Raw genomic sequence first — 21960 nt, 5'->3', positions numbered from 1 at the left:
GGGGGGAAGGGGGGGGGGGGGGGACGGGAGCGTTTACCGTTACTCCGCTTCCAGGACCTCGGCTTGATCCTGACGGCCGACCTTTGCAGGATACGCGTCTACACATGTGTGCATGAGCAGCGCGCGTATGTAGGCGTGTGTGTATGTAAAATGCGCCGTTCGTTCTCGCGAAATGCGGCCTAACGGAACTACTGGCAAAAGTTTTGTTGGTCGGTCTCTCGCGCTCTCGCGCGCGCATTCTTCGCCTGTGAGAACGTTCAAGGACTCGCTCTTTAACTGCGCGCGTGCACTTTGAGAAACGTTCATTCAATGAATCATGCGCGACGGCGGGCGGCGGGCGCAGTTTTGCGGTACTCCTTTTATATAAACGCACCGATGTCGGGATCGGGAGAAACCGTTATCGGTTGCATTAATATTTATCGCGCCGTCGGTTTCTCTCCGGGACCAGGCCGCCCGCGCTGTTATTATCTCCGGCGGCAATTAGAAAAGCAACGAGTGTTTGCGCGCGCGCCTTCGAAGAAAGTAAAGGTTCGCGATCGGGACGTTTCGCGGCCCTTCGAGTGGGCGCCGAACGAAAAAAATGTGGTCGCGCGCAATGACGCGCCACTCGTGCGTTGCCTTATCGTTCTCGAGATAATGCATAGCAATTACAAAAGCGCAGTCGTTATTTTGCTCGTCGCAGACGTCAGCTTGTCAGCTTTGTACGGCTGCGACGCGAAAAGAAAGTAATCTTTGCGTTTCTGAGTGAAATCTCAATCGAAACGATTGAAAACACTTGGAATCGCGGGAGCGAATGTCTTACCCAAACCAGGATTAAGCGATTAATCGGGGAAAATTCTCTTCGAGCAAAACAACCAATATAATCAGACACTCAATATAATCAAAATTAATCAAGAACATCGTGTATAAAATCACAAATGACGTCATCAATCGATGAAATTAATTATTAGACCTCTGATGAGATTGTTTATATACGGATTAATAGCTAATTATTCGTGCTTACATATATGACGATTAATTAATTTTGATTGTTGATTTATCGGTTGTTTTGATTGAAGAAAATTTTCATCGATTAATGCCTAATATTGAATCGAATTTAGAGTGGATTTTTATTTGTACGAATGAATATTTAATTAAATATTTAATTCAATAATGATAATAAATATCTCCTAACTCCAAACAAGTTTAATGAAAATGAGCTAGAAATGAGAGAGCTGGTAAGAGCCCACTGTAAAGTGTAATTAAATAATAATTTAACATATTACGCCTAATACAAATGCCATATTGATACGTACGTTTAGATTACCAGACAATCTCATTATGAATCCCGTAATGAAATTTAAGTTATCGCACCCAACAACACATCTCACCTCTTATTAGGCCTTCACTTATTTTCGTTACTTTCGAGTTGAGTGAATCTGTTCGCACGACGATGAAGTGTATCAGATTCATTCTTCAATTTTGAATGACACCATTCACCCTACGATTCAAAGTCAAAGAGTTCATTTCGAGTGATTCTTCGAATATTACTTAAATATTCAAAGAAATTTAAAAGAATTTAAAGAGAATTTACAATACAATTATCTAATTAAATCCATTTAAGTGTCGTTCATTGCCGTCGCCAAGACAAAGGATACAAAGTAGGTAGCTGCGCTCAGCGTGAGGATACAAAGAAACCCAGAGACCTGGCACGGTGGCGAAAGGGTTGAACGCGTGGCGCATTCGGTGCGCCCACGCGGCCACTTGAGAGTTAACCGCCGCGGATCGCGGAATACCAAACCGCGCCGATTCGCGAGATTCTTGCGCGGTGATTTTTGCAGCGAGAGCCGAGAGATGCGGCTCGCGTTGATAGCGATCCACCGATCGTTCTTTCCCACGGATCCGATTTCTTTCCCTTCGCGGGGTTCCCTCGGAAAAGGTCGCGCCGGGTCGCGCGCCTCGGTCGCGGCCTGAGATCCTGAGGAAAATAGGTCGTACGCTGGAGGGTGTACCTTCGCGCCGAATCGATATATTCCGAGGAAGTAGCGCGCGCGTCCTCCGCACGGTAATCACGCGAAAACGTTTCCACAGGATGTTTGTCCATAGGCGACCGTTCTCGAGAGAGCCGTCTCGAGAACGACGGCCCGTTCGGGGAATATATAATGATAATTTTTAAGGCACAGAGAGAGGAACGCGAGGAGGAGAAGGGGACTTACTCTTAATCTTCTATCTTCGCGATAATACATGGTATTGGGAATTTATTTATCAGCCACGCTGCACACACCGGACGTGAGCAGATAGAGGCTGTCGATGCGTGATACTTTTAGCGCCAATATATATAAATCCCAGATAAGATTGGGTAAACTTAATATCATGCTTTTACCCGCTTTTACTCCGAATACTTATCTTTCCCCTTATCTTTTTGGAAATGTAATTTGAACCCTAGTCTACGATCTTTGTGCCGATATTTTCCATTCACTTCTCTGCATCGATAAACGGATAAGGCGGATAAAAGATAAGGTTTTCTTTTTCTTTCAAAACGCTCGACGCTGGACTACGATCATTAACAACGATGGAGTCATAGTCACTCGGTGTGCTTGTTACGTGGTGCTCTTCGAGCGAGATACCGAAGCGGAGACCGCCCATGCGTCGAGCTCGCATTTTATATCGTCAGCATTTACAATATTCGCATTCAACTTCAACAGCAAGACGCAAATCCATAACGGGTGGTCGAAAAATTCACAAATATTCAAAGAATAATTTTCTTTACTTCACCTCTCCCTTCCTTCTAAAAATGATTGAGTTTTAAGAATCGAAATTTTAGTCCTACTTTCGACCTAAACTTTCCAATATTTTTTATATATTCTGAAGAATCAGTATAGATTTAATTGGCAAGAAAATTTAAGTCCTACTCAGCACATCTAAATAATAGAAGACGCAATGACAAAATGACGTTTGTAAGCCCTCGACGAAGCTAGTAGATAAAATAAAATCAAAATGTACACGGAGAGAAAAAAATTATCTAACCAAAATTACGGTCGTTTTTGGTCCCAAGCATATTTTTGGTTGTTTTACACAAAAGTCGTAATAATAGTAACATGCAAAGCTATTATCTTTAACATTATAGTAGAATTTAATAGGAAAATGACTTTCTTGACCACACATAATTTATAGCAACCGTTTCTCTGTGCGAGTTACAAATATCAAAGATTTTTTCCCAGTGCTTTCTCTCAGGCTTTAAAATATCAAAGTAAACGTTAAATGGATCCAAAATTTTGACCCGGGTTGTCGCAATCAGGCGGAATAATTCGGCGTGTCGCGCACAACCACGTTAAATTCCAGCGCGTCGAAGTTAAACACGAGATTAGACGCCGTCGCAGTCAGTCGCGATAAAGCGAATGTCTAGACGTCCCAGCAGACACACCAACGGCACGGTGCGCATCTGGTCCAGCGGGCTGATTAAGCGCATCTTTCCCCCGGGCAAGACGTGGCCGCCACCCCTCGCTTCACCGACGATGATAGCGCCATGCAAATTAGCCGCGCACCCCGGCCCGGATAACGCCCAATTGTATGTAAATACGATCGGATTCTGACAGCAGAGCCGGATCCGGTCGCATTCGCGTCCAGACCGGAGCCGGATGTCGCGTCATCGGCCACCCCCGAATTTAGCCCTCCGATATCCGCTTATCGTTATCGCCACTGCGTGTCGTCTGTTTACGATTGGAACCACGCGCACGAGGAGCGTGGATGTCGCGAAACACACTACGAGAAGACACGAGGAGGTGGATGTCGCGAAACACATTACGAGAAGACACGATCCTCTCCGTGAGGAGAGATAAAGATCTCAGTGTTTGCGTTTGGATTGAAAATTTTCGTCAGACTAGTTTTATCGGACTTCTCGCTCCATCGATTATATGAAGATCAAAGTTAATCGTTCTAAAATGTCTTCCCTGCTCAGAAAGACTACAATCTGAACTCTGCTAAACTATTCCGAACGCATAGCGAACGTTAAGTGTGCCTCTTTAATTCCAGGTTTCGTTTTTTACACGAGTATCACGTACTTCATCAGCTTGATGAGAATCTAGAAAGCATGGAGGAAATTTCAATATCCGATACTCGTTGCGACAATCTTGATTGGATTTTATCAAATATTCTCAAACAATACGAATGTCTATGTCACAGAGACATCTTAAAGACACCTAAAATAAGTAGAATATCTTTCAGACATCTCTGAGATGTTTTTTAGATATTTATATTGTAAGAAAATGTGGATTTATTAATTATTTGTCAATTATTATTTGTTTATTTTTTTTTAAATCCTCACATATACATTCATATTTGATAATATCCACGCAAAACTCTTGGACTTTTTCCTTTATTCGTTTTCCCTTATTCCAGCGTTCGATACACTCAAAAAGATAGTTTTGTAGTCCCACATACACATAGCAAAAATGATCTAGATGTGAGAAATTAGCTGACATGGATAAATGACTAACATGACTAAAAACTCGTGCATATGTTTTGTATCTAATCAATATAGATAAAAGAGATGGAATTCCTATTTGAACTATTTGTCAAATTTAGCAAGAAAATCTCTCTGTGGCGTCTATGAAGGTCAGATTACCGTGAAGGCCATGAAAGCAATGAAGGTTAGATTAGTAATTGGTAACGGAACCTAAATATGTTTGTAGATATTGCTAGAATGTTGCTGTTGTCGATTCTACGTATCACAGACAATTTTCTAGCAGATACAAAACAATATCGATACATTTTAACATTTTTTGATGTTTAGAATTCTATCTGGACTAGCAAAATTTCTTTTTTTTAGTGCATACGTCCAGAATAGGAACCCTGATAGTCGGTGATAGAAGGAGGAACGAGGAGAAAGAGGGAGAAAGCGTCTTACTCGCGTGTCCACTCGTTATTGAACGTACAGATGCGGCAGTGGGACACGGACGTGTACATACGGACGAGTGAACAGATGAACGAACGAACGGACGGACTGGCGAGCGGGTGACAGGCTCTCGCGCGCTCGTGGAGGAAACCGCAATAGTTAGGAACGTCCTTGCGAGTGAGCGAGCGTAGTATGTGCGCCCACGTACCATCGCCGAGCGTATGCACCCACGTACTCATAACCGGCCTTATTGCCTCGCAATAGCCTTTCAGCCTTCTACGGTCTACGGATTAGCGCGGTTGTTGGTTTTACGTCGGCGTGTCTCTGCTATATTCGTGGGCGTGCATATATTCTCGTGCCGGTGGATACCGATGCACGATGACGACGACGACGACGACGACGACGACGACAGCGATGACGACGACGTTCGTATCGCGAGTAGGCGCAATCGCGCACACCATACTTACGCATGCACCGCGGGAGGGAGGGAGGGAGGAAGAGAGAGAGGGAGAGAGGCATTACGTGGGTATCCACATCCCGCACACACGTCCCTGTATTTGCACATAATTGCGGGTTTGCGCAATTTTCCTGTCAATTTTTCCAACTCATTTTTCATGACATTTAGAGCCAGAATTATACGGCACCGTCGGCCCCGAGAGTCGGCTGAGATTATTTTATAATCGCTCTGAAAAATGTTTCGCGTTGGCCCAGACAGAATTCTAAATGTCACAGTTGAAATTGCTTGCGAATTTTGCAAATGGCTCAGACTGAAATTCCGTCTCTGTCATCTATATTGATCAAATATGATACTTGCGAAAAAACATTTGCGATATCGCAGTGCACTTGGTTGGTCATTTATCCGTCTTAGCTAATTTCTCGCATTTAGATAATTCTCGCTATGACTGCAAGACTATTTTCTTGAGTGACAGACGTCGTCGCAGTCACCGCGGTCGCGGGCGGAACTGAGATTCGCTTTGTCGCGAATCATCGTGGGCGACATTGAAAGTAGGAAGAAACGCGATACACGGGAATTCACAGCGCGGTTTCTTCGACAGTCGTCGCGCAGCGCGAGCGCTTCCGCGCGTGATAAACTGGCGTTTCCACCTGCGTCGAGCCGCTTTACGACTTCTTGCGACTGCGATTCGCGCTAACGCCGACGACGGCGATTCGCCACGAGTTTCGTCGCGCTTCACACTCGCGAGAAAACACGAGATTCTTTTTATTCCCGTGACACTGCGACGCGCTATCGAAATTATTGTGTCGCGTCGAGTCGACAGCAAAAAGTATCATGTCGAATTTCTGCAAATCGAGCGAATGAAACGAGCGTATAAACGCGTCTGTACATACACACACACTCGTTATCTCACAACAATATCTTATATAATTATAAACAACGGACAACATAGGAGATAAACTGCTGTATCAATTCATTGAAAATCCTGCGTCACTATAAAATCCGGCGTATCGAAATTACACGAGAAAGAGAGAGAGAAAGAGAGAGAGAGAGAGAGAGAGAGAGAGAGGGGGGGGGAGAAAGAGAGATCGCTGATCGATTGCGTCGACCGACGGAGTCTATCAAAATATTGACTTCCTGTCGCCGATAAAAAGGCGCCGACGTTTCCCAAAACTTCACTGAGAACCATCTTATCTTCTGTCCCGCGCGGCCGCCAACTTAATCAGCTCTTCTTTCCTGCCTAGTCACTCAAACCGGTTCTCGCCGCGAGTCATGCGAGCGAGCGCGTTAACTTTATTAAAGACGTAAATAACAACCGTGCGTCTCAAAAAATTCGAGTTGAGCTTATCGTGGAGGACGAAAGGGTAGGGAGGATTCTAGTGAGAACCGCGAGAGAGCGATAACGGTGTCTCCGCTCGAGCCCGCGAGCGACACTTATTGGTTCAAGGAAGTACACTCGTTGTGTAAGTAGCCATTACACGTGCAAATGTAAAGAAGCGACCGAAAGCCCGAGTGGGGCCAGTTGCTCCGCCGATACATCCCGCGCGCCCAGCCTTTACCTAGATTGGTATAATCCCCGTGTGGCTGTAATCGCGGCTCGAATGGAATATATCGTAATTTCGAGAGACGACGACGAACAGCGTGGACGTGACACGCGCTAACCGCGATTAATATTAATAATCGGCTAGAGATAGTTGGTGCGCCAGCCTTCGCCTATATCGATAGCATCGTTGCGTAACGCGGTGAAATATTTATTTATATTTATCAGAGCCCGCGAGATACGTATTGAAATTTTTCATGTTAATGAACCGGACTTATAAATTACGTTGTCGTGCGTTCTTACTACACGCGGCGCTCGTTGATTTTGTTAGCTCTCGCCTGTTGAACAACGAGCCGATTATTTATCCTTGCCCCGGTGAATATCCCGCGGTGGCGTCCGGGCACGACATCCCATTCGGGGAAACGTCAACCCCGCAGCGTTAGCCCTACGTTGGTTGCGCGTACCTTACACATGTAGGAGTGTTTGTTTGAAATCTATTAGCTTCGCATACGCGTGCTTTTAAATTCGTGTTTTTTAGCCGACCTCGGCTTAACCTTGACTGTTCCCATCGTCTCTCTCTCTCTCTCTCTCTCTTCCTCTCGCCCGAGAGAACGACCACCTACGTAGTCAAATAATCGGCAAACTAATTTACTCTCTAGCGCAATTGACGCTACACGAGCGCGGCCTCGGCGGTAATTGCGAAGCCGCAAAGAAGAAAAAAGGGAGAGAAAACGAGAGGGAGGAAAAACGAACGAGAGGAAGAGAGTGACGGGAAGGGAGGGAGGAAGGGAGGGGATAGAAAATGGGAGAGAACGAGAGGAAAAGCGGAGGGCGACTGAAATCCTGAACCGGCACGAAAATGCGCGAGAGAGGAGGAGAGAAAAAGAGGTGACAGAGAGGAGGAACGTCGCGCGAGTCTCCTGCAGGATACCGGAATATTCGTAGAAGTGACCGCGCAACCGCGAGAATTTCCGGTTCGCCGTTGTTTGCGTAGATCGTTTGTGTACCGGCGACTCGTGAACTTGGTCCTGAAATAGCTCTCGCCGTAGTCGTCGTTGTCGTCGTAACGGTAAAGAAAGAAAGGAGCGCACGGCGAAAGGGAGAGAGGGTTGACCACCTGTAGTCCGGTTAGCTTTTAACCCTGAAGAGCGGCGCGCGACGAAGAGAGCCGCCGGTCGGTCGTCTGTTCGTTTCATGTCGACGGGGTTCATCGACCTCGGCTTCTTGTTTGGAAACGAATGGAATTTTAGAGATAACTCGCGATCCCATCCGCGCGCGCGCGATGAAACAACGCGTCAGCCTGCCTCTCAAAGGCATACGAAGGCTACGAATTCGCACGCGCGCGCTCTTCGTGCGTATCCGGTGATGAAACAACAAGACAAAAAAGGAAGAGAGAGAGAGAGAGAGAGAGAGAGAGAGAGAGAGAGAGAGAGAGGGGCAGGGAGATGCAGGAAAACAGAAGGAGAACGGAATTTATCGCACGTGTCGTTGAGACACTCGTGTAACATTGCGTTAACCTGAGTCATCTCGTAGATGACACGGCGATTGGAATCACGATACTCGATCTCTCGACTCGCGGCCGGAGTACGAATCCAAAGATCAACGAGCTCTGCGAGTCGCCGGGATCCTCGACGAGCCGAGAACGAGTGATCGACGCCGATGCGGAGAATATTTCCAGCGGCGACGTGCACGTCAGTTTTCGCGGTGACGTAGGCGCCGGCGCGATAATCAGCGATACACCAAAGTTTCCGCGACAACGTTGTTGTCGCATCAACGCCACTTTGTCGCGCTGCTCTAATCACGTGTCCACGCAGAAGGCTGGTTATCGTTCGCGTGATACCGCCAGTAAAACTCCATGAGATTAGCGCCGAGTCGAGTCCCGCCTGCGATCCGTAAACAAGCCGCGCGTATTTTTGCGCGACGTGTTTCCAGCGAAATTGCGGAAAACCGGCGCCTAAGTATTTATAGCGCCTGTCTTTTTCTCTCTCTTTCTTTCTTTATTTCTCACGACACGCGAAATTCTAGCTATCAACGGCCGCAAACCCGCCGTCAACATCTGACTGGAACCGGTTCCAGTTGCCTGGGTGATTCACGCTTTCGAAACGATTGTTGGATTCACCGCGCTCTAAGAACCGCCGTCGCCGTCATCGGCGCCTCGCTCAACCTTGTTGACGCTGACAAGACATCTTTCGACGACAACAACGCAATTATCACGTGGATAACGTCCCCGGAGCAAAGTCGCGATACAACGACCTCGGCGCCACTGATTGCGCTCGTCGCTGGTCACTGGATTCGGAAGAATCCGTCGCCGGAGGCACGAGTTTGAAATTCCACTCGACTTTCGCGCGTGCTACCGCCGGTCGATCTCACGGCAAAGATCGCAACTGATGGCGCATCGCGAAACGCGTCCAAGTGACTCGATCGCTCGGCACGTCGCGACCTCGTCAAGGCTGTCTTCTTTGTCGTTCCACGAAACGTGTAATTCTGCAATTAATACGACTGATTACTGCAACTGGAGTCGTCAGAATCTACTAATTACTGAGGTTGCAATTACTTGAATTATCATTAACGAAATTACGATTCTCTCTCTCTTTCTCTCGTACATATTTCAAAATTGAGATTTTTCTCAGGCGACAAGCGACGATCACATCTCTTTCCCGAGTTAGTTAAAATTCAAGCAAGAGAAATCAAGCCGCCTTCCAAGAATGACAAAGATTGTACCTGGGTGAGTGCCTGTGTGAGTCGAATCGCTGTCAAAGGAGAACGTAATTTATTTGCCGCATTAACGCAGCACAACGCAGCGAATTCATTAAGTTACGTTAATGCAACAATAATTAGTGCTGATGTGAAATCAAATTACGTTCTTTTGGCTACGCTCACACGCGGGCCGCGGCCAATCTTGGAATTGAACCACTCTTCCCGGCTGCGCAATACGATACATCCGGAGGTATCGTCGCATTCACCTCTGCTTTTCTCAGGCGCGAATCGTTTGAGAAATCGCGGACTCACGTCGTCCTGAAATCGATTTAACTATCGCGTCAGCGCTTAGCATACGTTAGTTCTATTTATAGCCGCGCGAGGACGAGGCAAGCTCGGTCTAAAGGACACTCCCCCGATTAGCGTCCGACGTAGTAGATAGGAAACATGCCGATAGAGATTCTCTCCCTGCGCCCCTTCCCCTTACGTATATATGTGCGCATGTGTGCGTGTTCCTCGGAATTCTGGAATCTCGAAAATATTTTTCGGTCTTAGCGCGAGAAGCAACAGGTGCAGCCGCTCCTACGGTCCATTAAGGTGTTTACACGGGAGACAAGAACTTTGAACCGTCCGGTTTAATCTCTTAAGCGCTTCCCGACCGCCGCCGCCGCCGCCGCGAGAGGAGCGAGGAAGAAATCCAAAGCCCCCGGCCTTCTAACTGCTGCCCCCTTTTGCTGCGTCGCACCTCTTCGGGATCCTGAAGAATGTTTATGAATTATCTCGACAACGCGTCCGCGCCGATAACGACGCAATGCGCTCCGCCGCGTCACCCGCACTCCTCGTGCTTCCGATATCGCGCGAGAACTTTGTCGCATCCGTTTCTCGTCTCAGCCAGTGGAATTGGAAAAACACGCGAACGTCAAGAACGTCCTGTCCGTTTCGTGTGTTTATTATCGCAACGGCGGGCGTCGCGCGGGACCAGTTTTCGGGATTTCACGTCCCGTCTCCGGCGGCGATCATCGCGTTAGTTTACGTATCCTCCGAGATTCGCAGAACGCCCAGAGGAGACCTTCGGTGCCTCCGGTTGGTACCGGCGACGTGAGGCGATATACACAGGTCGCGTGTGTACCACGCGCTCGCGCACGGAGCCTCGGCGATCGAATATTCAAATATTCGCAGTACCGCTGAATTAACATCAAGTTTGCCCAGGACTGCCTCGCGAGACGGCTTTTAGAGTTCCTCCGTGTCTCTTCGCGAGAACCGCCAATATTATGTATTTATAGGCAAAGCGTAATGACGTGTCGCGCGATCCCTTCTTTCGCCGTTGTTAACTTCGCATGTTTGCACTTATTATCATTTTCAATTTTGCCATTTTCTCTCACCAACAGTCACGTATTGACGGTAATTGCACCGACATGAAAGAAGTGAGGAAAAATCGAGTCTCAGAATTACGCGTCGCACGGGTTGTATAATCGAATCAAATCGAGTATAAATTGAGCCCGATCGGCAGTATACGACGTTCAGTGACGTCGGAGAATTTCAAATATAAAATTTAGTCAACAGTACAAACTAAAACGAAACGAAATAATTGTATATATGACGTTTTCTTCAGCTGTCAAAAATTCGATCTAACTGTTTAATAATACGAATAATTCTATCAGAGCAATAGCTTCGCTACACTGAGAAAAAAGTATTTGAAAACTTATTTTTAAAATATAAAATTCATATTCTTGTAAGATACAGTTAATTTCTGTAAAATAAAGTTTATTTCTGCGAAATAAACTTTTGTCCCATACAAATAAATTTTCAAGTATTTTTTTCTCAATGAATATACAACTCTAAAATTGAGTTCGCTTCTACCGACGATTTTCTTTACTGTTTGTTTTTTACTACATATACGTCGAATTACGATGACAATAATTGATCTCTTTGTAGAGATAATATTATTTTCCTCGTTCACGCCTTTTTAATACAACGCATCATCGAGGAGAAGAACTTTACCCGCTGGTATCTCTTGGGAACGTCTTACAACGTGTGGTACTAGGGACTTTCACTTCAAATACTTCCAAAGTAGGCGATTTATCTGTCGATCGTGCTGTTATCTTACTAGATCAGGATCGTCCGCGCGATGACGTAAGGGTCCAATAATGTTGCTCGATTCAACAACGTTCGTCTCGTAAACTGCGCAGCGTTATCACTCGCGACTGCACCTTCTGTTATGTTTGAGGAAGGCCAGTAATCGTAAGACGGATGTATAGCGGATATGTACAGTTATCGATCATGCGACACGTGCCGGTCTAGACAGATTGACACGGTAACCTATCGGTCAGCCAATAATAGCGAAACCTTAGCGGGGCATGGCATGGCTGCCGGTCTTACGCATTGTGGAACACCTCAAGAGTATGCTAACAAATCCAACGAATTCGACCCAGACAACTCACCGAGTTTCCAAGATCTTGAGCGGGAAAATCTTGACGTGGGAACGTCGCGTCGTGAAGCACTACTCTGATTTCCTTTTGACTTGGTCAAAATAAAATCGTAAGCATGTCATAGAACATATCATATATCGCGAGTAATGCTGTCAGCGTGTATTTCTATACCCGAAATCAAAAGGAAATCTTGTATTTTCTTTATATAAACTTTTCTTTTTTAAGAAGATCGTATATTCTTCTTTACATAAATGTATTCTCCTTTTCTCAATTTACGTGCAAAAATACACGAAACTCTCTGTCAGATATTCCATATTTTATTTTGATATATTCTGATATAAAAACTAAATATTCCACGATCTACTTTTTTTGCTATCGAATTTTAATAAGATATCATCTTGATATTTTTATGCGTAAAATAAAAAATTGAAGAATACAATCTCGAAGGAAAAATCAACAGTAATAATAATAGAAACTAATAATCTCTCTGATACTCTGGTACTTGGAAAATTGACACTAATAATCACGATAAAAAGCCTGTACGCGGGATATTCAAAAATTCGAATATATCCTCAAGTCGGCGAGGAAGATGTGCCTTCCGAATTATGACAAATGCGGAAGAAACTTTCTTTCAAAGCTACTTTTTACACGCGCGAGCTCTTTTGCGCCGCGAGAAATCGCTCGGGAACATGAGGATTCGCCGTCAAGGGTAACCGGAGAAACGTATCTGTCTGAGGCAGTGTCTCCGTGTGGCGCGACGCGATGATAGCGACGTGTCCTTCGGAATGTCGCAATGAGCGCCGACGAATCGGCCCGTAGTACTTTGACAGCGCGAAGGAACGACAGCGACATCTTCGCAAGACGCTCCGCGACGCGTATTCCGGTTTCGACAGCGCGCGCGTTTCGTTAGCGGGCGACAGTCATCCGTCATCTGGATTCGGTTCGTCGTCCAATTAACCGCCGTATACGAACGACTTGGTTTCGTCTCTCTTCCATAACTCGGCTACGCTCGCGTACTTCCCCTTGTTCTTCCTCCCCTCCTTCTTTCTCTCTTTCTCTTTGTCTCCTCCATTTCTCTATCTCTCGACGCGACGTTGAAACTCGGACGCCTCTCCGCGGTTCATTCATCATCCCGCACGGCGAAATCCACATAACTGGAACACCTTTCATCCATCACGTCTGCCGGCGCGGTGCGGCGACCCGCCGCCGGAGATCCAAACGACTTCATCCGGTTCCATCCGTGAGATCCCCGCGCCGACGTCACCGGCCCCGGAGAGTCGGTACTTTCGTCATAATCATCGTTATTAACATCGCGCCGTGCTCGTTGACGCTTCTTTGCAATTATCTTAGGTATCATCGTACGGTCTATTTGTCGGCCTCGTGGGGGCGAGAACGCGGGACGGAGAGGGGAGGAGGTCTTCATGAAGTCCTTCCTCGCCGTTCTCTCGCCCCCTTTACTTCCCCCTCCACCCCAACCCTCATTCCGCGAGAACGCCGCTTCCCGTTTCCGTCGCAACAATTACTTAGGAATGAAGTCCGAAAGTAGTCGCGCGCGGGCGGACGCTGAGAAAGGCGACGGGGGAGGTTATAAAGGAGTACGAGGCGAAGGGAATCGTCGCCGTCGTCGTCGTGGCTCGCAGTGCCGCGGTCTCGTGAGACGGCAACGCGAGCGGTTAGCTAAGTACCGGTAATTTATTGGCTCTCGCACGCGCGTATCGCGCGGCGTTATTAATCCTCACGAGCGTGAATATTAATCCGACAAAAACAAATCTAGCTAACACGATCTCTCGCGGTAGGTAGGCCGACAGACAGACAGACAGGTAGGCCGGCAGGTAGGTAGGTAGGTAAATAGATAGGTAGGTAGGTAGGTAGGTGTAGGTAGATAGGTAGGTAGGTAGGTAGGTTCTCACGTAAGAACTTTCTACCCTCGAGTGACACGCGTCTAAAGATCGCTAGAGAATTTCTCTATCGGTAGCCGTCGGCGAGAATTCGAATGGCACGCATATACACAGCGCGCCCCACGTGTCTCGTTTCCTACGTCTCTCGCGTCGTTTCTCTCGCGAACATCAACGGAACACGCCCGATTATGCGGAATCGCGCGCGTGTCCGGCGTAATAACAAGCGGCGCATCTCATTTTGAGATTATGTCGCGCGGGAGAGCGACTCGAGAGAGTGGCGGTCCCCTCCTTCTCTCTCTTTTTACATGGAGAAAATATTGTGGTAGAAATTGCAACAAAATTTTTGTAATGTTGAACCGTACAGAATTATGACCGAGATTGCTGTTGCAAAAATATTACGCACGTTTGATTTTTTTATTACAAAATCATGTACTTGAATATTTTTCATATCGTATATCAAGTAGATCGTCGAATTTATTATTTTTATACACGGACAGAATAATGTAATAAAAATTACAATTTCATTAGTTTATGAATAGACTGGCATTATTACGAAAATTATAATAAAACATAGCAAAAATGATAATTACTATAACCATAAACATGATAATTTTCATTTATGGTAATTTTTATTATATTTACGATCACTTTACTATGTCGTATTATAATTTTTATCATAGTCTATTCCCGAAGAGTATTAAAATTGTATTATAATTTTTATTACAATATTCTCTCCGTGTAGTAATTTACCGCACTCTCAGTTCAGTTTTACAGAAAATATTGCGTAAAGACATAATTTTGACGTAACTTTTAAATGCAATATTTTCTCCGTGTGTATCTCTATCCACCTGTCTTTTGGTTCTCGGCTCGTGGACTAACAGACAGCGCGGCGAATTTCGCACCTTCCGCAAAATTTCGCCCGCGAATACGACTGCGGCCGAATCAATCCCGCAGAGCCGTCGGCGAGGGACGCGCGTCGCCCGCCGCCTCCGTCGCCACCGAGATCAAATCCTCATCTTCCTCGAGCCGCCGTAAAGCCGTTTATTGCGCGCCGCTGCGCCTTATTATCCGCCCGCGTCGCGTTGCGCCGCACTGCGTCGCACCGAAATACATCTCGGCCGCGTGTGTCTGTGTCCGGGCTGTGTGTACGAGAGCTCGTGGCGGACTCGCGCGTGGCGTCGCAAAACGGAGAACGGGGTCACGGGCGATATCGCGGCTCTAGCTAGGACCGGCAGATCCGCGTTACGTGAACGTTCAATCTGAGAGAGGAATATAATCACCAGAGGCGTAGAGGCCGATAAACAAAAATTGCATTGTGCAATGACGGCACATAATAGTCGCGTTTGCGCAATAGTTGCGATTGAATTCGAGCGATCGTGGTTTGCCTCTTGTGCTTTCCGTCGTGCACGAATGTACGTCAGTAAGCGAATTGTATTCTGCACTCGCGGCGACACTTGGCGAAGTCTCTCTCACGAAGAGCGAAAGAAACAACCTGCCGCGCGCAGAAAGTCGCGATCGACTCTGCGTCGGGTCGCCTCTGCGCACCGGACTTTCGATATCGATCCTCATGTGTTGGCAGCTGGTATTATAATTCAAATGATAATTCGGGCCCAACGCTGACAGTGAATTCTTGGCCGAGCATTCGTGTTATCGTGCACCGGCTAAAAGTGCACTTTCCCGCGGAATTTCGCGCAATGATCTATGTTGTATAATATCAGCGCAGGTGTTGAAGTCACGCGCGTGGGAGAAACGTTTCAGAGTAAAAATGACGGATCGTATGAGAATTTCCCGCGTAAAATCTCTCCGACGAAATACGCGTGAATCCTCCTACTCTGCATTATGAAAGCTCTTCCGATATTTTTCTAATTTTTACAAACGGTCGCTACGTAAAATACATGAAAATGGCGCACTCATCGCCGTTTAACTTTTCTCACTCACCAAACATTGCCGATTCAAGGTCGGCCGCGTTCTGCCTTCAATTCTGTAACAAAAAGATAGCGTTGCTGATTAATTCTAACGGTCCAGTTTAACGGATAAGTGTGTATATGAGTGAATCGGTTCTGTGCGATCGTAATCCAACGATTTTACTTCGGAAATTAGATCCCAAGTTTTTATTGCAAAATGTTAAACAAAGGTAAGCAGGAAATGTGTATACAAACCTTCGAGCCGAGCCTGCTTGGCCCGAATTCTTCGGCACTGTATCCGCAACCACCGGAATCACGGATATCTTCGCCACGGCTACAAGCTGCACCAGATCTGAAACAAAGAATATTTTCCTAATCAATCATAATGATAGAGAAATTGCTCGATTTCGAGCTCGCTGACAACAAGAACTCGGTACAAAAGTATCACTAATACGAGATTCAAGCATAGATTATGCTTGAAGTTATCTCTCTTTTTCATACGCGTAATGAAATTAAAAAAGTACGACAATCACCCTGAAATTTCACAATTCTCGCATGACGATCAACAAAGATTCGGCATCACGTGTATCTGGCGTAATTTTATCTTCGTTTTCGTCCCTAATTCGTGTAATTATCACTGAATATCTAATTCCCGATGATCGTCCGATTCCACTCGAATGAGTCGATGGCAATAACAAGTGTTGGAGACGTCATTGAAACATCGCGACAAGCATCGGACTGTATATCGAGAAACGAGAAGATCACTCCCTAATAACATACTTACGACACCCGATGATCGCCCATCGCTATTTCGACACTCCCGGCACTCATTTGCGCGCGAGGCTCACTTTCGATAGAAAAAAAGGCATATGAAGCGCGGAATGATGTCGATCCATGCATTAATAGCGGTTGCTTTGCACAAAAGGAACGAAGATGGTCGCGCGCCTACAACGCCATCACTTAGTTCCGCGGATGCTTTCGATAAATCGATTCTCGATAGATTAAGTAGACATTTTCGACCAGCCATGTTCCTCTCTAGCTGCGTGTCTCTCATGACTATTGACTTCTCCAAGCACATATCAGTTGCACGGATGTCGATCGAGATTAGAAATTCGGTGATAATCCGAAGAGAAAAAGAGAAAACTAGGAACATTCGCGACATGATATCTTGGCAAGAGAGAGAGAGAGAGAGAGAGAGAGAGAATGAGAAAAAGAGAAAGAGGGAGGAATGTGCAGATGGCGTTGTCGTAGGAGCGCGACACTGTTTACGTCGTTACGCGCATTACCACGCGCAATCGATTGCGTTGCCATCTTGAATATCGATCTCTTTGCGTGGAGCAGCCACCATATGCGTCTTATGCGTCTTTTGTCTGTCGGAAGTGAATCTCGTGCGGAAGTAAGTGTCGGGAGTGTCGAAAATAGGGACGTGCGATCGTCGGAACGTATCGTGAGTACATTATCAGAAAGTAATCTCCTCATTTCTCAATAAACATAACTGGTCCTTGTCGCGTCGTGTCGAGTCGGCGTGTTTCTTGTTATCGGCCCGGTCGAGCAGTAATAGAATCGTCCAACTTATTAATCGGGAATTAGAAATTCGCGGTGGTAATCAGGGGGACAGATGGATAATATGAATAGGTAGGACTAGTCTATTGGCAAGGGCTGTACATTCAGTCATAGATGGCATTCATAACCACATAGCCAACAGGGTTTACTCTGTTCCACATGTTCTACATGGGTTATCGACATTCGTTTCGACATTCGACGGCTAATAAACACCCCGCGGAGCGTAACTCGCCGAGGCTCATACGTCAAGCTCGTGACGACGACGATACACGCTTCATCCCCTTACATCACCCCAACACAGAGCCCTATTTACGCGTCGCGACGTTCGCGCGCTCGCTCGCTTCGCCCGAGAACAACTTGCGGAAACTTCGAAGGACGCCTGTGCGCATTCGCGAGTGAATTTTGCGCCAACGCGGCCGCTACACGTGTCTCGCGCGTTAGTCCTAAGACGTTTATCTTCGGCGCCGTACATCGTCTGCCGTAAGCCCTTCGTCGCCGTCGCCTCATCCAACAAAAGCCATTGTTCCGAAGCGGCCCGAATAATTGTCTTATCGACGCGGCGCAACTTTGCTCGAGTTGTGTTACTTGTTGCTGCAACGGAGAGTTGCGGCTTCCTCGTCCCGCTCGCTCGTTCACAGAGCGTTTTTCTTATTCTCTAGTCTGCTGCCGCGCGATCGCGGCCCTTACGGCGTGAAAGCGCGCGCGGAACACGTCGCTGGGTCGCGATACGTTTCTCGTGTTTCAAGCGCCTCCTGGCGCCTCCCTCTGGTCTCGACAAGACTCGGTCGAAGACGGAGACGGAGGCGGTGACGGCGGCGCCGGCGAGCACCCGCGCGCTTGAAATAGTTCGTCGCGGAAAACTAGAAAATAGGATTCGTGACGCGGCTGGGACGCGCGGCGACGTGGTGGAGGAGCCGCGCTGTGCTCGCCGAGTTTCTCTCGCGCCCAAGAGAGGATAGTTCTAAATTAGGTTATTCGCACGAGGCCCGTGGCGGCTCCACACGCGGCCAAGCGAAACACCGTTCGCGCCGCGAACACCGCGCTTGCCAAATCGCGCACGGAAACTCGCCATTTCTCGTTTGTTCTCCGATTATCGTTCCGCCGGACGATTCGAAAACACGCGGCGTCTCGAGGATGTATTATTATATCGGGGACAGGGGCCGCGCGGGAATGGCGGCGCGCGCTACTTTCCGCAGTCTTAATCTCGATTATTCACGAGGCCGCGCGATCGACCGTACACAAGCACTGCCGAATATTTTATTTAGTTCCGACACGCGATACTGCCGCGGCGAGAGTATTCCCGTCCTATTCGTTCTCTCCCTTTCTCGCGCGCTCCGGGGTGCGGAAGTCGGGAATTAAGATTTAGCTTCGACCGGTCTCTCTTTCTATCTCTCTGCCGCGCTCAGCCGCGGCCATTTGTGGATCTTTTATCGCCGCCTCTGCGTAGGAGTTCACGGAAATGCACGACGCACAACGTTCCACGTGCATTAAGTCGCGATTTGCCGTCGTGCGATAACTCGCGCCGCGGAATAGCCGCTCCCGGCTTTTACCCGCCCGGCCAGCGTCGATACTCAGCCGCCCCCGACGTCTCGCATATCCCGGAGCCACTTTCGAGTTTTAAACGCGTATGTCACACGGTGCCGGCGCGTCGGAGAGATTCCCCGTGGGACGGTCGAGTGCAGAGAGCCAGAAATTAGAATTCGCGCAGAGATATCCGCGCGGGGAGGGCGACAGGCGCGCGATGGCTTTCTCATATTTCAACCCTCGACGAGCGCCGCCGAATATACGCGGGAATACGCGCGCGGCCGACTGCGGAAAACCAGTTACTAGAAAATAGGATCCGCGGCTGAGCACCCGGGGAGAGACGGGCGGAGGTGAGCGTAAATAGCTGCGCGCTCCTCGAGCTTAGCGACATGCGGCGGATCTTTTCAATTTTCGGATGCATTGTGCGCACCGGAAAGCCATTTCCCCCGGCCACTTTCTGCCGAAATTATTGAATCGTCCAGTGGGACCCTCCCTCCCTTCCTTCCTCCTCTTCCCGCCTTGTACGACTGCTTGTTTACCGACACTGGCGACTGGTCGACTGTCGTCGATGCGCGGAATTTATCATACGGCGGTCTCGTGAGACGCCTGAAAGAGAGAGAGAGAGAGAGAGAAGCTTTATCTACGATCCCGGAAAGAGCGCAAAATAATATCTATTTGCGTAGCGTCGTGCGATATTTTGCGAATAATCTCGCTTTTCTTAGAATAATAATAATCGTTTACGCACGTGAGACGCGCTATTACCGTGAGCGTGAACGCAATTACGAGGAAGCGATTAAAAAGGGGAGATCGCGCTATTCGCGGAGGCTTCGTGTAGATTTCAAGAGAAAAAGGCTCGAATTTTAAACCATGCATCATCGGCGTGACGCGGAGAGAGGCGGCGATATATCTCACAGAGCGACGGCGGCGGCGGCGGCAAGTTTGGGGTTAAGAGGCCGACTTTTAACCTCGCGGAGGCGCACACGGTAAACAGGAGGAAAATTCCATTCTCCGACGCTAGAGAGCTTCCGAGAACGCGTCGGCGTGTCGCGTGAGCGCGAAGTTGAGCGACACTGGTCGGCGACGGCGACAGCACGTGGGTGCGGGTGCGAAAAAAAGGCGATAGGGAACACGTAGGAGAATAAGAGAGAAAGGCGAGAGAGTAACGACTGCGAGAGCGTAACTTATCTGCGACACGCAGGCGGCACGCGTACGTTTACTCGTGTAAATCGTCTGGTTTACCTTTTCCTCCGTCGCTCTCTGTCTTTTTCTTCCTCTCTCCCGCCATCTCCGTCCCACTCCTCCTTTCCCTTCTTATTCTTCGTCCGCGATGTCTAACCCGCGACTAATGCGCCGGGAAAAGAACGCGCAACGTTTACGTGACGCAAGCGCGTCCACGAAAAACTACAGGTGAAACTTCGTTATCCGCCACTGTTTTCTTCATTTCGCGATGAAATCCGTCGTTTCATCGCGAGAAGCGACTCCTGGGTTGTTTTCGGCCGAGAGAGAACGCACGCGAGATTCTACGTATAATACTCTCCAAGCTTGTTTTGCGTAATTTCCTCGAGATTACCTCCGCCGTTATTTATCTCGCAAATAAATCGCGTTCCGATACAGCGCGCGCGCGGGCGAGTGAATTAGCACAAAAAGGGGAAAGCGCGACGCGACAACGATAATTCAATTTTTTCCCTCGCTTTACCTTGAAATTGCATATTTCTTGCCGGTGACAAAACGCGAGAAGGTAAAAATCAACAGAGGAGGAGCAGAGGGAGGAGGAGAGGACGAAAAATATTCGACAATGCGTCGAGCATGCGGTGCCTCCTCGCTCGATTCGCCGCGATTTCGCCCGGCAATAATTCACTCTTTAATTATGCGGAGCGCATTTAAAACGCGCTGAGAAGTCGCGCCCACCTTGCTGTTTACGTGTTGTCATCGTGCGTGTATCCCATGCGAGCTCACGGGCGCGGTGCTTTATCTGCGAAAAGTGATGAGTATTTCCTCGCGGAGGAAATAGCGCGAGGGCCGTTCTCCGCGGCTAAGTTTTATGACGACCATTGAATTATGCAAACAGGTCAATATTTGTCGTATCCCGTCGATTTGCTGTTTTACGCGTTATCGATAGCGAGCAATGGAAATCCGGACTGGGCCGCGCAACCGTCTGTCGTCCTTCGCGGACGTTTATTCGGTCTCATTAACATAGCCGCGCGCGTTTTATTTGGCGATTTATTAACGTAGGAAATCCCGAGCGCGATAACGCCGCCGCAGTCGCGGCTGTAATGTTGCTCATAACAAGCGCGAACGAAGACGTATCAGGAAACGAGAAAAACGCTGAAACGCGAAGGACGTTTAACTTTTCTACTCTCGCGCGTTACATATGATTACGTAAAGTTATTATATAAAGGTGGCGCGGAGGGGTATCGGGAAAACACAGACCGCGTAATGAGAAGAGAGGGGAAGGGGGACGGGTGGAGAGAAAGAGAGATGAACGTGGAGTTGCTTTTTTATGCAGAACTAATTATCTCGGGCGTGAAGTTGAAATCGCTTCACCGAATACGGAGCGAGAAGAATACAAGTAAAATAGCGTTCGCGCGCGGAATTCTTTGTTACACGCCGCATTATTAGATACGGTCGTTGTACAAAGACGGGGGAGAGCAGCCGGCCGACGAGAAGAAGTGTGAAAACGGATTGCGAGGGCGGCGAGTCCTCAAATCCTGTAGCACTTGAGCAAACCCGGCAACGTCGATTCCCTTAAGTGTAAAATTAAAATCACTCGGTGTGGCAATATTGGTTCTTCCCGATGGATCTCACGGAGACGAAGAACTCATAATTCGCACGGAGAGGCGAGAAAGGAAGAAATAGGAACGCAGGAGAATGACCGGGACAGAAACGTCGCTCTCTACTTCTTCCTACTCGCCCACCTTTCTTCTCCTCTCCCGGCTCCTTCTCCGAAAACTTATCGAGAGCTCAAATATACGACGGGCGAGCGCGAGATAATACGGATTGTTCCATATTCAAAATAATTTCTTTCTTTCTGTGTATATATATATATATATATATATATATATATATATATATATATAT

At 47.7% G+C, this 21960-nt stretch overlaps 2 protein-coding genes across 8 annotated transcripts in view; one reads left to right on the top strand and one right to left on the bottom strand.

Annotated features, from left to right (window-relative positions):
- LOC116845649 (3-phosphoinositide-dependent protein kinase 1) overlaps nucleotides 1–21960 on the top strand; it is a 429458-nt gene that overhangs the window by 240770 nt on the left and 166728 nt on the right. The window contains exon 1 of one of the 5 annotated variants that reach the window (XM_032818603.1): nucleotides 17129–17242. The exons of the other annotated variants lie outside the window; for them this stretch is intronic. Coding sequence (XP_032674494.1) covers nucleotides 17144–17242 — 99 coding nt within the window. The 5' untranslated portion in view covers nucleotides 17129–17143. Of the gene's footprint in view, nucleotides 1–17128; nucleotides 17243–21960 lie in introns of those variants that run through there. 5 annotated transcript variants of the gene reach the window in all.
- The window catches only part of LOC116845656, a 180662-nt gene that overhangs the window by 35086 nt on the left and 123616 nt on the right, over nucleotides 1–21960 (bottom strand). The window contains exons 4-5 of one of the 3 annotated variants that reach the window (XM_032818628.1): nucleotides 16051–16147; nucleotides 15830–15872 (exon numbers count right to left, since the gene is read on the bottom strand). In XM_032818628.1, coding sequence (XP_032674519.1) covers nucleotides 15830–15872; nucleotides 16051–16147 — 140 coding nt within the window. Of the gene's footprint in view, nucleotides 1–15829; nucleotides 15873–15966; nucleotides 16148–21960 lie in introns of those variants that run through there. The other 2 variants (XM_032818629.1, XM_032818627.1) reach the window with 2 other exon arrangements.

The sequence above is a fragment of the Odontomachus brunneus genome, unplaced genomic scaffold (genome assembly GCF_010583005.1).
Source record: "Odontomachus brunneus isolate Ranch 3 - 2012 unplaced genomic scaffold, Obru_v1 Obru_scaffold_054, whole genome shotgun sequence".
In the NCBI taxonomy this organism is placed as follows: domain Eukaryota; kingdom Metazoa; phylum Arthropoda; class Insecta; order Hymenoptera; family Formicidae; genus Odontomachus; species Odontomachus brunneus.
The sequence above is the reverse complement of the archived record's forward strand: the minus strand, read 5'-3'. Positions and strand labels throughout refer to the sequence as shown.